The sequence below is a fragment of the Ursus arctos genome, unplaced genomic scaffold (assembly GCF_023065955.2).
Source record: "Ursus arctos isolate Adak ecotype North America unplaced genomic scaffold, UrsArc2.0 scaffold_3, whole genome shotgun sequence".
NCBI classification, from domain to species: Eukaryota; Metazoa; Chordata; class Mammalia; order Carnivora; family Ursidae; genus Ursus; species Ursus arctos.
In genome coordinates this window covers 79,945,240-79,960,420 of record NW_026622985.1, presented here as the reverse complement: position 1 = coordinate 79,960,420, position 15,181 = coordinate 79,945,240, and the positions used below count along the sequence as shown (strand labels likewise).

The window sequence follows — 15,181 nt, the reverse complement described above, 5'->3', positions numbered from 1 at the left end:
TATTTAGGCATTACTTGTGCAATTAAAAACAATTTTTTAAAGGAAAGAAAAAATAATGTGAACACCATTTAAATGATATGAAGAAAACAAGAATATATTTCGGGGATTAGACAAAAGGACAAAAATATCCATTTTGGGCATGTTCATTTTGAAGTCCAACTGCAACTAGGCAGTTGGGCACACACAAGGTTGGCATTTGGAAGAGGGGCCTTGGCTAAGGAAATAATCTGGGGAGTTGTTGGGATGAAGATGACACTTAAAGGCATAGGAAATGTGTGGATGACTTAGGGAGAAAACACAAAGGAAAGAGCAGACAGCTCAGAATCAAGGAGAAAGAGCCAACAAAGGAGACTGAGAAGGACCAGCCAGAGAAATAAGAGGAAAACTAATAAAGAGCAGTGTCATGGAAGCAAGAGATGAAAGTGTTTGGTAAGAAGTTGGTGTCAAATGCTACCAAGGTCTTGATGAGGGCTGAAAAAGCAGACTACCATGTTTCCCAATCTGACGAGACATTAGCAACGTTAGCAAGAGGATTTTGCTCTGGTCAGAGCAGTAAGGTGGGAGTGGGTTAAAGAGTTTGTGGAAAGAAAAAAATGTACATAGTGTGTGTTGAACACTCCTTTAATAAGCTTAGCTGTGAAAGGGAGCAGAAAGATAGGATAGAAGCAGAGAGGAGATATGGGGGTATAGAGGATAGCGTTTTCAAAATGGGAGAAACTAAGTCAAGTTAGAATACTATAGGAACGGCTTTAGTAGAAAGAGGAAATAATCAAAGGAAGAAGTTCTTTAAGAAGACAGGAAATGTGATTAGAGCACTTGGAGAGAGACAGGTCTCTGACAGAATGAAGGATGCGTCCTCTACCTAACAGGTGGGAAGGAGAAAAAGATGAGCCCCAGATGCAGGTAGGTTTGTCGATTTGGGAGGTATAGCGAATCCAAAAAGGAATTCCCTTTTGGTGACTTCTGTTTTTATACTAAAGTATAAGGCATATCACTGGCTTAAAAAGAACACGTGAGAGATTAGAAATAGAGACCATATGAAACAGTCATTTGCAGTGGGTAGGAAAGTAAACTTACTAGAGAAATGTGTAATATTGTTAGGCAATGTTGATTATGCACATGAGGTTGACAATTACGAATTCAGTGACATCATTCTGCCTGGTTTTCTGATTTTCTCTAGCAACTCTCAGCTCCACAGTTCAGCGCTCAGGGTGGAGAACCTGCTTCAGGGCCACAGACCTAAAAAAACCAGCACCGGCTGGCAAAGATGTGATTGCTAATGTTAAGCAGGAGATGCTGCGGCCTGGGTTACATCATTATAGTTCTGAATACCAGGTGCCACACTAACAACTCCCCCAAAGCTGCCCCTGTAACTTGATCTCACTTCTAGAGGCTGATGCTACTTGGGGATTTACTGACAATGGAGGGGGAAGTTGTAAGAGGACATGGTGAAAAGATCTGGGGGAACTGGATCAGCGGAGAGGATGAGAGAGTGGTAAGGGAATGAGTATTAGAAGATAATGGATAACTGGACGTCAGATAGTAAATGAGGTAAACAGAGATGTGAGGCATGGGGGTTTAGGCCTTCTCTCTGAGGAGTGCAGATTCTGAAATCCAAAAGGTTGCAGAGTGGTCTTCAGAGCAGCCTAGGTACAGGAGCTTAAGCAGATTTCACACGGGAATTTGGTCAGAGAAGGAGGGGGTTGGCAGTGTGGCAAAGCCTCCCACTGTTGCTATGGGCAGTGTTTCATCTCACTAACCCCAAAGACATCACAGATTGGCAAAGCCTTGAGCAAGTTAATTATCCTCTTTGAGCCTATATTTTCTCATCTGTAAAATAAAGAGAATAATATTCATCTGATAAAGTTGTTATGAGGATTAAATGAGATGAGATAGCTGTCTGGCAGAGAGTAAGTGTTCAGTAAATGGCAGCCATAGGTGAAGAGTCATAACTGAAGCCAAGAGAAGAGTTTCCAAGAAAAGGTAGCCAACAGTACCAAAGCTGTTAGAGTGATCAAAAGGGTTCACACGGAGCACTGCAGCAGATAAGTTTATGGGAAAGATGAAGTCAGTGTTAGCCTCAGGTTACTTAACTCTCAATGACAGCTTTGCGGTATTCAGAAAGGCTCTAAGGAAAAGCTTGATTAATAGTCAACCAGCTCTAGAACTTCTGTACCCTTCCTTAATACAGGTTCTGAGCTTAGAAAAACCAGGTGCCCCAAACCAATATATTTCTACTGATAGAACTTTAAAGAAAAGAATAGGAAATCACTAGCTATTATTGCTGTCCAAGTATCCAGTGTCCAAGAAGGAAAATGGCTAACTGAATTGTTGCAGGATATAGTTGGGGAAGCGGGGACTAAAAATCATATATATCATGTCTTAAGTTATTTGATTTAATCAAAACAGTTTTAGACTCAGAACTATAACAGAAGAAATTTCAAACTACCTTCCTCTGCTCTGCTCTCTCAGGCTACAGGTCATTCAGTCTATAAAAAGTTCCTACAAATTCCATAGAAACCTGATCAAGCTTACTTAACCTTTTATTGGGTAAATGGAATTTCAGCTCCTCTAATTGTGCATACCACCTGAACACGATGGCAGGGTGATGGATCGGGGCAACTGTCAGAATTGTTCTCTCATCCACCTCAGTTGTACTTCTCTCTCAATTATTTAAACAAAGGCTACCATGAGAGAAACTGCACATTCTTTATAAACTCAACTCGACAAGGAGCCTGAATAAAATTTTCAACAAATCTTTTTTCCCCCTTTCATTACGGGATAGAGAAACACTTGCTGTAATAAAGAAACTCACTCTCCCTTCTTCACCAATTACCCATTTCTTCAATTAACTGGACAAGACATCAAATACACAACTGCAACTTCAGCTCTGAGCAACCTCCCAAACACCTCCTAATGTTCATTCAATCTTTCCCAGGCCCAAGGAGAACAGAATTCACAAATTATACTAATACAAAACATGGGCTACTTTCTCAGAAAACTCATAAATGTTCAAGTATATGGTAAGACCATTAAACAAGCTCGGTAAATAAAAAGAAATTGCCTGTTAAGGAAATAACAAAATCATCCACAAAAAATATACAAACTAACTAAGATTTTAAAAGTTCAATCTGAGCTTTGGAACACAGAAATGAAACTTCAACTGAAAAGCAAGACAGTCTGGGCTTTGGAGTTAACCAGATTAGAGTTCTGTTAGCTCCATCACATTACTAAATGTGTAACCTTAAGACAAATTCCTTAATTTCTTCAAGTCTGTTTTCTCAATAAAACAAAGATAACACTACCTATGTCCAAGAGCTCTTAACAAGGATTAAGTAAAATAGTGTACACAAGGCTCTAATACAGTGCCTGGTATGTAGCTGGAATACACAACAGTGTGCTTCTCCTAATTTTTAAAAGGCTTGATTAGAGACTCATTCATAAAGAAAGTGGGACTTAAAGAACAGGAAAAAAAACTGTTCCCTGGACAAAAGGAAAAGCATATTCTTAGGTCCTTCAGATTTATTTATAACTTTAAAAATAAGGACACATTTTTAAAAAATAAGGATGAATTTATCAGATGGTCAGTAAATTATTAATGTGAAAATGCATCATTGATCTTAGAACACTTTTTTATATATAAGATACTTTCTTCGTTATAATTTTACAATTTTTTGAGGTTCTACATTTGTACTTTTTTTTCCCCCTGTCCTATTCCTAGAACCCTGACTCAGACCCTCCTTACTTTGGCAGTCTGACCTAAGGTTTAGGTTGCTTCAAAACCAAAGTAAGGAGGCATAACTTAGACAGGCATAACTTAGAGTTCACTAAGTATTCTAAAAGACTTCTGGGAAAAGACCAGAATCCAGCATCTAAAATTTTAGAAAGAATCAGTGTGGTATAACAAAGAGGACACGGGCTTTGGAAATAGGTAAAGGTTTAAAACAGATTTGAGTCCTACCTCTGCAACTTGCTAGATATGTAACCTTGGGCAAGGTACTTTATCTCTCAGGACCTCATTTCTTTATCTGTAAAATGGAGATAATGCCACCTACATCTCAATGTGTTGTTGTCAATATTAGAAAAATACGGATAGAATAATTCCTGGAAGAGAAAAGACCAATGAATGGTAAAGATCAATCTGCCAACTGTCTTACTGAACATTCTGTAAGGCTGTACTTTCCTAACTGGCAAAAGCAGTCATACTGTTCCCACATTCCCATGCCTATAACCAAAAGGTTCTATTTTAGTAATCTATAATTAACCAAATCAAGAGCTTAAAGAATTCGGGGCAAGAAAGAACTAACATGGCTCAACTCATTCTCTGCTGACAGAAACAAATCCAGTGTAAAGTGGATACATTTGCCAAAAAAAAAAAAAAAAAAAAAAAGACTGCTTGAACATGGTCATTACCAATACTGATGTAAGCACAAACGAGCTGCAGTTCTTGGGATTGCAACCTTACTGTCAGAAAGTTTTAACTTTCCTGAAATAAATCCTCTCCTGCCTTGATTTCCCTGCTGCGCTACGACACTCTTACCATCCCATTTTTAAGAACACAGGAAAGAAATCCTTTCAACTATTACTACTGCATTCACTTGGAATTTATTTTCTATTTCACAAATCACTTCTTACAGAGATTTTTGGTTGGGTTCACTTGATATGAGCTTATGAAGAAAGACATTAATACAAATTTATGACAGCCACCATGACAAGATCTGATCCCCACAGCACCACAAGTTACACGACAGAAGTAGGAGCCAAAGATAAGATGTGACTAAGTAACCTGCATACCGTACGTTCATTCTTATTAACTACTGCGCTTGGGAATTCCGGCTCTTCTAAAAAGTTTATTTCCCTTGTGTGGCTAAGCAGAGTAACAGAGCTAAGAAAACTGATGACAAATACATGAATACTGTAAGGGAAACCATCAACAAAAAATGTGACTTCGGATAAATAAGCTTGTATGTGACAGTTACAAAATAAAAGCAGTAGTCACCAATTACACAGCCAAAGACAAAGGCAGCGATTTCAAGCCCTAGTACTCCCAGTCCCTCCCTACAGTAAAAGCAGAAGGGCATTGAGGTCATAATGATTATTTAAATAAACAATCTAAGAATCAAGAAAGACTCAACAAATCAAAATGTCACACTGCAGTCCCTTAGTGAGGTGACTTTCAACCTGGGGAAAGAAGGACCATCTCCTGTACTTATTCAGTTTAGTCAATTCAATACCAAGAAAGTTAAAGATTCTGTCCCCAAAACTGAGCTCAGCAATGCCTTTAGTTGTGTCATACAGCTGTATCCTTGCCCAGAGCTTCAACGGCTTAACTTCCAGCAAAAGTTGTTTTCTGGTTGCAATTAACATTGTAAGGCAAGCTCAGCCCTGTCTTCCATAGCCTTGAGGCTGCTGAGTAAATCTAGAATCATGGAACCTACATTTTGATGCTGGAAAAACAGGAAGAAGGTGGTTCTTGACTAGGAAAACAGTCAAGAAGCACATCTAGATTTAAGAAAAACAGACTAATATGCTAGCCCGTGATTTTTTAACTTCTTTATGTAGAATCTATTGAACGGGCCATACTTTTAAGGGGAGGTCACAGGGGCATGCACTTAAATCATGATGGGAGGATGAATAAAATAAAATCATCCTTAATAATAATAGCTATCATCTCTTAAGCCCCTAGTATACGTGCCAACTTCAATGCTAAAGCCCTTTACAAATATTTCTAATCCTCAATCATATTAATATCCTCATTTTATACAAGCGGAAACTAAGATTCAGAGAATTTAGAAATTACCCAAAAGCTAGTTAGTGAGGATACTAGTATTGAAACCCAGGTCTGCCTGACTATAAATCCCATGCCCTAAAAGTAATTTGTTAAACACTATGACCCTCAAGAGAGCTAATCAAATTACAGATGTTACACAAAAAGATCCCTAACCACAGGAAAAAGATTTTTTTCAGAAACATTTCAGTTAGAAATGTTTCAGATTTCAGGACGTGTATCTAGGTACTATCAGCCCTAGGACCTATGCTGCCTCCTATAATTCCTCTCAGAGGAGTTTCATACTGCAAATGGCACAGACCCTGTCCTAAAGCACAATTAAACAAATTCCTTCAGTCTTGCGCCTGACATCATCTATCACCTGTATCTAAGGAATTAGAATGAAATGGTTATTTGCTTTACACCTTAATCGTGAGACTATAACAACAAAAGTTAGGCTGGATCCAGAGTTCCAATTCAGCCGGGTCTTACACAGTGAAACCACTGGAGACTTCACATCACTTTACTGCTGTTCTGACAAAGCAATTAAAAATCATTCACAACAATTTTAACAAAAAACCTATAAATCACTGTATTCATATTATACCTTGGAAATTAGAGCCATAAATCCCTTTTTATATGATCCATATCTCTGTCTTTTCCAACATCTGCCCCTTTTTTCCTGTGCTGATTTAGCTTTAGAGAGGAGAGACACACCACGGATGGCCACTGTAAGGGTAATACTGGAGTATCACACATCTAGGCTCACTTCTTGGTGTTCTGAGACTACTGGCTCTTCAAAACTATGTCTGAAAGAAGCTGACGAATGAGACAGCCTCTCAATGACTGCCTTTCCCCAAAGTAGAAGCGTTTCTTCCTAACACTTCCAGATCATAATGAAGGAACAGATGAAACAATCATTCTCTTCACACACAGCCTAATCATCCTGGTGGCCGACTACTAAGGAGAGGGAACCAACCTCTGAAGATAGAAGAGTGAAGAGACTCTTTCCATTATTACCCTTCCTACATTCAGAGAAGATGCAAGGATACCGCAGTAGCTAGAACGAAGGGCACAGCATCAGTACTGCTCTATGGAAGCGGTTGGCCGCAGAAAGGCAGAAAGTCATCATCTGTACAGAAAGCAGACGACTGAGGATTTCAATGCGAGGTTAACTACTGCTTACTCGTTCTCCAAATAGAAAAGATATTTCCACCCTTATTGTTGGGTGAACTCTCAGAAGCTGTATGGTTTTTCTATACCACCGGGGTCTTCTCCCTGAATAGTCTGGAATATAACACCTGGGAGTGTGCTGGCTGCGGAGGCGAAGGGTAGTATTGGGTGCCTCTCCTCCCCTGCCTATTCCAAGTAGTAGCGGGGAGCGCTACCTCCATGTTATTCACAGCGAAGTACGGCCGTGCCACCTGGAGTCTTCGCTCCCCAGCACTGGGGGCAGGTGGGGGCACCTCTGAGAGAGTGGATCTGAGGGGGAAAGGGCTCTCCCCGCTAGTACGATCGGAAGAGAGGGCGTGGAGGGTGGTGCTGCCATGCCGCGAGGATCTGCGGTTCCCCCTCCCGCCTCCCTCTCTCCGCGAGAGGCTAGCCCGGCCCCAATACCTTCTTGACTGTGCGCGGCGCCTCGGTGACGGTGCCGTCGGGGCTAACCAGGGCCTCGCCGCCGTCGCGGTGCCGCTGGTGCTGGTGATGAGGGTCGCTCCGCTTCATGGCCGACGCCTGAGGCACTTTCCCGGCGGCAGGGCTGAGAGCTGCGGCGGGCCCCGAGCCCGGGCCAGGGGCCGGCGGCCGCTCCGCGGCGGGAGCTGGAGCCTCAGGGTCCCCGCCGCCTGCCGGGGGAGCCATAGCGCTCACAGTCGTGGTGGTCAGTCCCAGTTGCGGCTCCGCCTCGGAGGGGCTCAGGTCCTTCAGCTCCACCTCAGGCACCTTCGCGGCAGCCGCTGCTGTTACGACCTGCACCGACATCACCGTCTCCACTGCAACCGCCGGCTCAGACTCCTGCTCCGGCTCGGCCCCGCCTCCCGCCTCCCTTCCCCTTCCCTCCCCCATTCCCCCACTCCTCCCCTCCATCGCCTCCGCTCCCACCCCCTTCCTCCGCCCGCCCGCCCGCCAGCCAGCCCCGGCCTCTCCCGCCCCACCCCGCCCGGCCCCGCCCCGGCCTGGCCCGGCTCGGCTCGGCTCGCGCGCGAGGCGCCACGGAACCTGTAGTGCGCTTGCTCCGGGCAGCACGCGGCCAGAAGACCATGGGACCTCAGCCCCCGACCTACACTGCGAGCCACTGGGGGCGGGGCCCGCGACGTCTCCTGGGAGTCGTAGTCCCAGTCGCCCTGCCTCTGGTTAGTGGGATTCTGTAAGAGAGATGGAGCTCTAGCACCCGCGACTAACGGAAAGGAAAGGAGTGAGATTAGACGACACGATGTAGACGATGAGGAAGAAAGTCTCCTGAGGAGTTGCGGCTTCCGGGAAGGGAAAGCCAGGAACCCTAGGGTGGGAAAGGTGGGGGAGGAACGACTCCCCACCCTGACAGCATGAATTTCCTCCGTCTGTGCGCGTCTGTGATCACGTGGCCAGACATTTAAAGGAAAAGCGGAGACGTCACGTGGGGCGAGTGCCGGCCTAAGGCTTAAAGTGGCTTGGTTTTTTCCTTTCTGTGAAGTCTGGACCCCCACGCAGCTTTCCGAATTTTAATGGCTAAGTTCGTAGAAGGAATAAAAATAGGACCTTACCTGCTGTGGCAAATCCTGTCACGTTTTGAGTTTGGAAGTTTAAAATCAGTCTAAAAAAGAAGTTAGGTATCACTAGGTCGAAATTTCAAAACTAAGGAGTAAAACGTAACCTTAAGGAAGGCCAAATCTGACCCATTAATTCTACCAGAGAAATAATATGAAATTCGGATAAATACATAAACAGAGAGGCGTATTAACTAAAATATGAGCAGTAATTTCCTTAAGTGATGGGATTTGAGGTGACTTTTTACTTTGTAGTTTTATGTTTTTTTCGAGGTTTTAGCCTGTTTATTGATGCCGAAGTAGGTTTTTAGATGAAACTTTTGTTTTATTTTAAAAGATGTAAACACAAAGACGTATAATGGTTTTATTTTTAGTAACAAAAAGGTTTTGAAATTAATGTCCAGCAATAGGGGAATGGTTATAGCCTTTAAAATTTAGTTTGCCAAGAACTTTTTTTAATCATGAAGAGAAATAAATGCTTATGATAATATGCTAAAAAAGCAGGATACAAAATTTCACATTCCATAAGATTTTACTGTTTAAATAATATTTGAAAAAATACATTAGGGGGACCTGGATGGATCAGTTGGTTAGGCATCTGCCTTCGGCTTAGGTCATGATCCCAGGGTCCTGGGGTCACGCTCCCTGCTCAGTGGGGAGTCTGCTTCTCCCTCTCCAGTGCCTACCACCCCCCTCGTGCTTGCTCTCTCTCACTCTCTCTTTCTCTCTCTCAAATACATAAATAAATTCTTTAAAAAAAGAAAAAGAAAAAATACATTAAAATGCAATTGAGTGACAGATTATGGGTTAGGTTATTTCCTCTCTATACTGAGGGATCCTGAGGCAAGGGGGATATTACAGTTTTGGTTGTTCAGAGAGTAATTGATGGCTCTGACAATCCCAGAAGACCTCTGGACATCTAGTCTTTAGAGTAACTAAATTTTCCCTGGCAAGGAGAGGGAGAAATCATCTGCCTTGATCTCCTACTTCTTTGTTACAGCTGTCTTGGGAAATCTGTTCATTTGTGGAGTTGTTTTACCCTGAATGGAGTCTTTTGTATCCTGGTCTTCAAATTTATGCCTAACACTATGTGTTGGAAGACATGTGAGCATTGCCATTTCCACAAAGCCCACAAGTCCACCAGACCCAAGGGCTTCTTAAGGTTTCTTTTCACACTGTGCCTTTCAGAATTTCCTTCCTGTTATAAAGAACCAGCCCAGAGCTTCATCCTCCAGCTGTCGGAGCAGAGATTAGCAGCTCTATAACTGATTTCTTTCTTCCCCCTAATACACAAGGGACCTGTGGTACAGCCACCTGGCATGTGTCGGAGCTCATAGACAGCAGCTGCCTACCTGGACTGCCACTAGAATTGATTACTGAAGGGAGGAATTAATTCCTCAGTGGGATGTGGTTACAAAACCTAAGGAGTTGGAATGCTGAAGGAAACTGATATTCATCCTTTATTTATCCAGACACCCTCCGCTGGTTAGGACCAAACATCAGGGCACACTCCTCAACCATTCTCAACTCCATCCTACACACCTGCTGCTTCTGCCATCTTTGTTACTGAGGGACACCAGGCACAGTTGAAGATGGAAATACCAAGCTGGAAACAAGATGATTAAGCACAAGTTTGTGAAATATTTATTTGTTAGTTTGTTTTTCAAAGTTCCAAAGATACAAGAGTATTTCGTGAAAAGTAAATCATCTTCAGTTCCTCTCCCTGCATGCAACCGGTTAAGTTTCATCTGCAACCTTCTAGAAATATTCTATGTATTTATGTATGTATTCTCCTTTTTACAAAGAGTAGCCAGGAGCCTTGCTGCTTTCACTCAACAATGGAGATAGCAAACCCAGAGAATTACGTAGAATTGGAAGGGTCCTCTAATCCTCACATTGTAAAAATAATGAGATTAATAATTGAGGTTAAAATGATTTACTTAGAGTACTTCAGATTTAGCAGCAGATTCAGGACCAGAAGTCAGAGATCTTTATACTGCAAGATTATCTGTCCAATAAGAAGTATGGGATTGGGCAGTCACTGAGTACATGTGGTCCATGACTTCCCACTGGGTATGGAGGGCCTTGTTGTGTTTCTATATAGCACTCTCCTTCCTCTGGGTTAGGATCTTAAAACTTCACCAAGATGTCCAGGCAATGCTCCACCAAAAATTCTTCTGTGTTTGCAAGCTGCATGTTCAGATAGCCATCTACAGATACCAGATAGCCTTTGTATTCCATTCCAGACTTCGGTTTCACCATGCTGCCTTTCTTGTCAATCCATTCAGGAAAGGTTTGGGATTGAGGGACAAACTCATCGCAATTACAAGCAAATGCCACAGGCCACTCACTGCCGAATGAGCTGTCGTCTGGCCCTTGTGACTGGAGGAGCCACGGCCAGCAGTTTATGAAATATTTAGACTACAGTTCTTCCCTACTTGTTCTATTCAGCTGCTACACCCTGGCAAGCAAGACTGTATGTGCCATGTGGGAAACTGGAAGAACTTCTGAGGTATCTGACCAACCCAAGAGAGAAAACTTGAAGATAATCAACATTGAGAGTTCCCCCAAGGAAATGGGCCAGCCAGATCACTCTTGATGAAGACCATACCCATTTTCAGAGTTTCCAGAGAACCATTTAGTGTCACATTCTTAAGTACGAGCAGATAGACAGTCCTCAGATATATGAAGAAAACCTTTAATACAAAAGACAGAGACCAACATAAGCAAGGAGAAATAAATGAATGACTTAAAGGAAACAGAGACTATGCATCAAGAAAAAAAATCAAGACCAGAAAAAAAAAAAAATCATGAATATCCTCAGAGACTTAAGATACTGTATTTCTGAAAGAACATGCTATTTTAAGAAGTGAACATTGAGAAAACAAACATGAGACTTTTAAAATGAAAGCATGGAGCAGACTTTTTTTTAAACTCAATAAATAAAAAGAGAAAGAAATTAAAACCGGGAAAATTGCATTTTCTTTTTGCTCTGATTGTTGAAGAATGGTGGCTTGTTTCATGGTTTTTAAATTTGTGCCTAATGCATGTTTTAACATGATAGATGGAATGCATTGTGTAGCTACAGTTTTCTGGAAAAGTTGGTCTTTTAGGAATTGTTTTTCAGATCTTCAATAAGTTTTTTCTTTAAATTAAAAAGAAGAAGAAGAAGAAGAAGAAGAAGAAGAAGAAGAAGAGGCTCCTGTCTGACTCAATCAGAAGAGTGTGCGACTTTTGATCTCGGGGTCATGAGTTCGAGCCTCACGTTGAGTGTACAGATTACTCAAAAACAAACAAATTAAATGAATTAGAAGACCAGTCCAAGAAGTCCAACATCTGAATAATAAGAGTGCTAAAATGAGGTGACAAAGTAAATGAGATGTGTGTGTGTGTGGAGGGGGATGTGAATCAAAGAAATAATTTTTTAAATTTCCCAAAACTGAAAGATGAGAATTTCCTCAATGAAAGGGGTCATTAGGTACCCAGCCCAACAGATGAAAATAGACCTACATTAATATACATCATCATAAAACTTCAAAATTCTAGGGACAAAGAGATAATCCTTTAAATGTCTGGAGTGGGTCAAGGAATCAAAATTTTACAAAAGCTCAAGAGTCAAAGATGTTGAACTTGTTAAAATTAATTCTGGAAGCTAGAAGATAATTCTTTCAAATACCTACTCTGTTTACCTTCCCTAGAGAATGAATGGACAGAAAGCCAGGTGTGAGAACGGCAGTCATCTGACTGCTCAGAATTAGATAGGAGATCAGGGAGCAGTTGTCCTGTTTTCATTTTTACCTTCTGAAGTACCCGCTGCCTCCAATTCAAAGTCTTCTGGGCATGTTGCAATATAAGTTTTCCCTCCTGCTGGCTAAGACTTTGCTTTTTCAAATCTGCCAAATTACCACTCATCATTTGCTTTCCAGCTTTGGAAGCTGTTACTATTGGCTCCTCCCCCTGCCGCTCTGTTTTTCCTGTAGGCAAAGATTGAAATACCACTAAATCCTGATACTCTGTATCAAAAAGTCAAATGATAACGCCTCAAATGAACATTCAAGAGGTAGCATTATCATGTTGTTCAGACATATGGAAGTAAATATAAAAATCTTCTAAAATAAATTGGTTGACTCCCAAGAACAGGAAATGATGGGGTATCTGGTGGAGTCAGGTCTCAAGACAGCTGTGTTAAACAAGACCCGTAGAACAATTTGACTTTTCACACTGTATCACATGCAGCTCAAAAGAAGTTGAAAAGATGCAAAGAAAAAGTTTAAAAGCAGGCAAAAGCGATACATAAACAGTTTATGGATACCTAGCTGCATATGCATATTTGAAAGCACAATAATGGACTGGAAGGCAACCCACGGACCTCAAAGAGTTGTTTTTCTGTCAAAGAGAGGGAAATTGGGAGGAAAAATGGACCGGGGATGTTGGTCACAGGGGACGTTAGCTAAATCTGTTATACTTTATTTCTTTAAAAAATAATAATAATAAGCTGGAAGCAAATATGGTAAAATAATTTTTTAAAAAGGAGTTAATTCTGAGTAGTGGGAATATGGGTGTTTATTAGGTTGTTCTTTGTGCTTTTCTATATCTTTTCAATTTCTTAGTTGAAAAAAAAAATGGAACTCCAGCAGGCAGAGGAAGGGTTGGGGCAGTGGCCAGACCACTTAAAGGAAGTTGGGACCAACAGAGGCAGGCCTCCCCACCTAGGAAGATGGATGGATGCCTAAACTGAGTGTGGCAAGAGACGCAAAGGAGCAGTTGAGGGAGGAAGTGCCCAGGCACTGAATGCCTGGAGACCTCTGTTCTCAGGGCAGCAGCCAGGCCACAGGGAGCTCCCCAACCAAGCTCTTTTTGGACCGTGAGGTATCTCATCCAGGGATCTAGTTCAGGAGCTTTAGTAGAAAAGTGCACTGTGACTCAGTCCTGAAAGCTGGAGCTCCTATGAAAATACTGCAAGATTTCTTGCTCTGCTGGAATGTCATGGTCCTGGACCTCCGTCTGCCGCCTAACGTAAGTGTTCACAAAAAGTGGGCTCACAGTGCCCTCTCGTGGTTACAGCATCTCTGCCAGCCTCCACGACCAGAGGTAGAAAGGTAACATTTCTGAGCTTTTAAAGCCCAGTCAACTCCCCCTATGTCCCATTCCTCATCCTTTATATAAGTATTCCCATTAAAGAAAGAAGGGACGGAGGGAATGTCCACGGAGGTGAAAAGAAAGAAAATTGTTAACATTTTCCCTTATTTCGGAAAAGATCATTAGACCACACTGATACATTTTACTGTTTTGAATACTCTTGTCGATAAAGGTTAAAAAATAGCTATATCCCCACTGAGAGAGGCACTAATGGCAAGAATGAGTGAGGTAAGCAAGCACCAGGGGGTTCAGGGAGGCCAGAGGGAACCCAGCACAGAAAACCTGGAGGGGAGGAAAAATCCAGAGCCAGAGCTGAGACTGGAGAGTCTGGATTTGGTTAGTTAGGAAGACCCTGGGGCCGGGGTCCATACGAGCTGTGAGGCTGTGCATAAGTCATTTTGCTTTGCTGAAGTTATTTCTTCAAAAAACTAGCTCCTCTAATCCCTCTGAATTGAACAGGAGGCAGCCAAGAGCCCGCCCTGGAGCCAGATACTGGGAGAATCCCCGCATTACCACTTACTATGTGGCCTCGCTGAACCATCAAAGCCCTCTGTGCCTCACAGATCTGTTGTGAGAGTCGATGCGTTAATGTATGTGAAGTGCTTGAAAAGAGCCTAGCAAGCATTCAGTGGGAGTTAGCTATGATTATAATCGTTTGTGTGTAACGTACCGAGAATACGATCAGATCATTATGCTACTTCCCTTTCCCCTAAAATCTGGCTCTGGGCAGTTTTGCTTATGTCCCCATCACAGAAACAAACCTGGTCAGTACTCCGCAATAGCTTCCCAGTCTGCGAGTATCACCCCCTTTCCTCTAGAGATCCTTTCCCCATGATCCTGAGTCCTTGCAACCCACTTCCCCATCTTCTACTGACATCTTTTTGGAGGAGGTGGGGCTAACAGGCTTTCCTCGGGGAAGTCGGAATTCCTTTGACTGCCCAGCTGTGGATCAGAATGCACTGGTCTTACTGACACCCCTTTTAGAACGAAGAGGTCCCCAGAGGTGGGAAGCAGGATTGCCTCCGGAGCTATGCTCACCGTCACTAGCGGGGGGGGGGGGGGGGGGGGGGGGGGGGGGGAGGGGGCTTGCTTCCGATCATCAGTGCAGAGGCAGGCTGCATGTTCTCGCTCAATCGGCTTATGGGCAGTGCACAGTGAGGCAGCTGTGGCCACAGAAGAGTGTTTGTCCATATGGAAACCAACGGCCGGGAAAGCCAGCCAGCACTAAGCTGACATCAGCCTGACATCTGTCCGTCATGACCTCAATAGCACCAAGCTGTTCGCCTTTCAGAATAGCCTGAGGAGGAAGTGGGGAAAAATGCGATCAGGACCAGGTAAACAGGTCAAGACCAGGGCCTGTGGATTTTATGTTATGTTATGTTGTTATGTTATTGTATTTTAATTTAATTTTACTTTACTTTTTTTTTTTTTTTAAATAATCTCTATGGCTAATGTGGGGCTCAAACTCTCGACCCCGAGATGAAGAGTTGCTTGCTCTACTTACTGAGCCAGTCAGGCGCCCCTCTCAAGA

At 42.7% G+C, this 15,181-nt stretch overlaps 1 protein-coding gene and 1 pseudogene across 3 annotated transcripts in view; both read right to left on the bottom strand.

The window, feature by feature from the left end:
- Nucleotides 1-7,799, bottom strand: part of AHCYL2 (adenosylhomocysteinase like 2) — a 160,661-nt gene extending 152,862 nt beyond the window's left edge. Inside the window, exon 1 of one of the 3 annotated variants that reach the window (XM_026510911.4) lies at nt 7,385-7,799. In XM_026510911.4, the coding sequence (XP_026366696.1) occupies nt 7,385-7,747 (363 nt within the window). In that variant the 5' untranslated portion in view covers nt 7,748-7,799. The remainder of the gene's footprint in view (nt 1-7,384) is intronic. The other 2 variants (XM_026510904.4, XM_048212928.2) reach the window with 2 other exon arrangements.
- Nucleotides 7,800-9,914: 2,115 nt separating this feature from the next.
- Nucleotides 9,915-14,680, bottom strand: LOC113264039 (small nuclear ribonucleoprotein F-like; annotated as a pseudogene).
- Between the last annotated feature and the right edge of the window lie 501 nt (nt 14,681-15,181).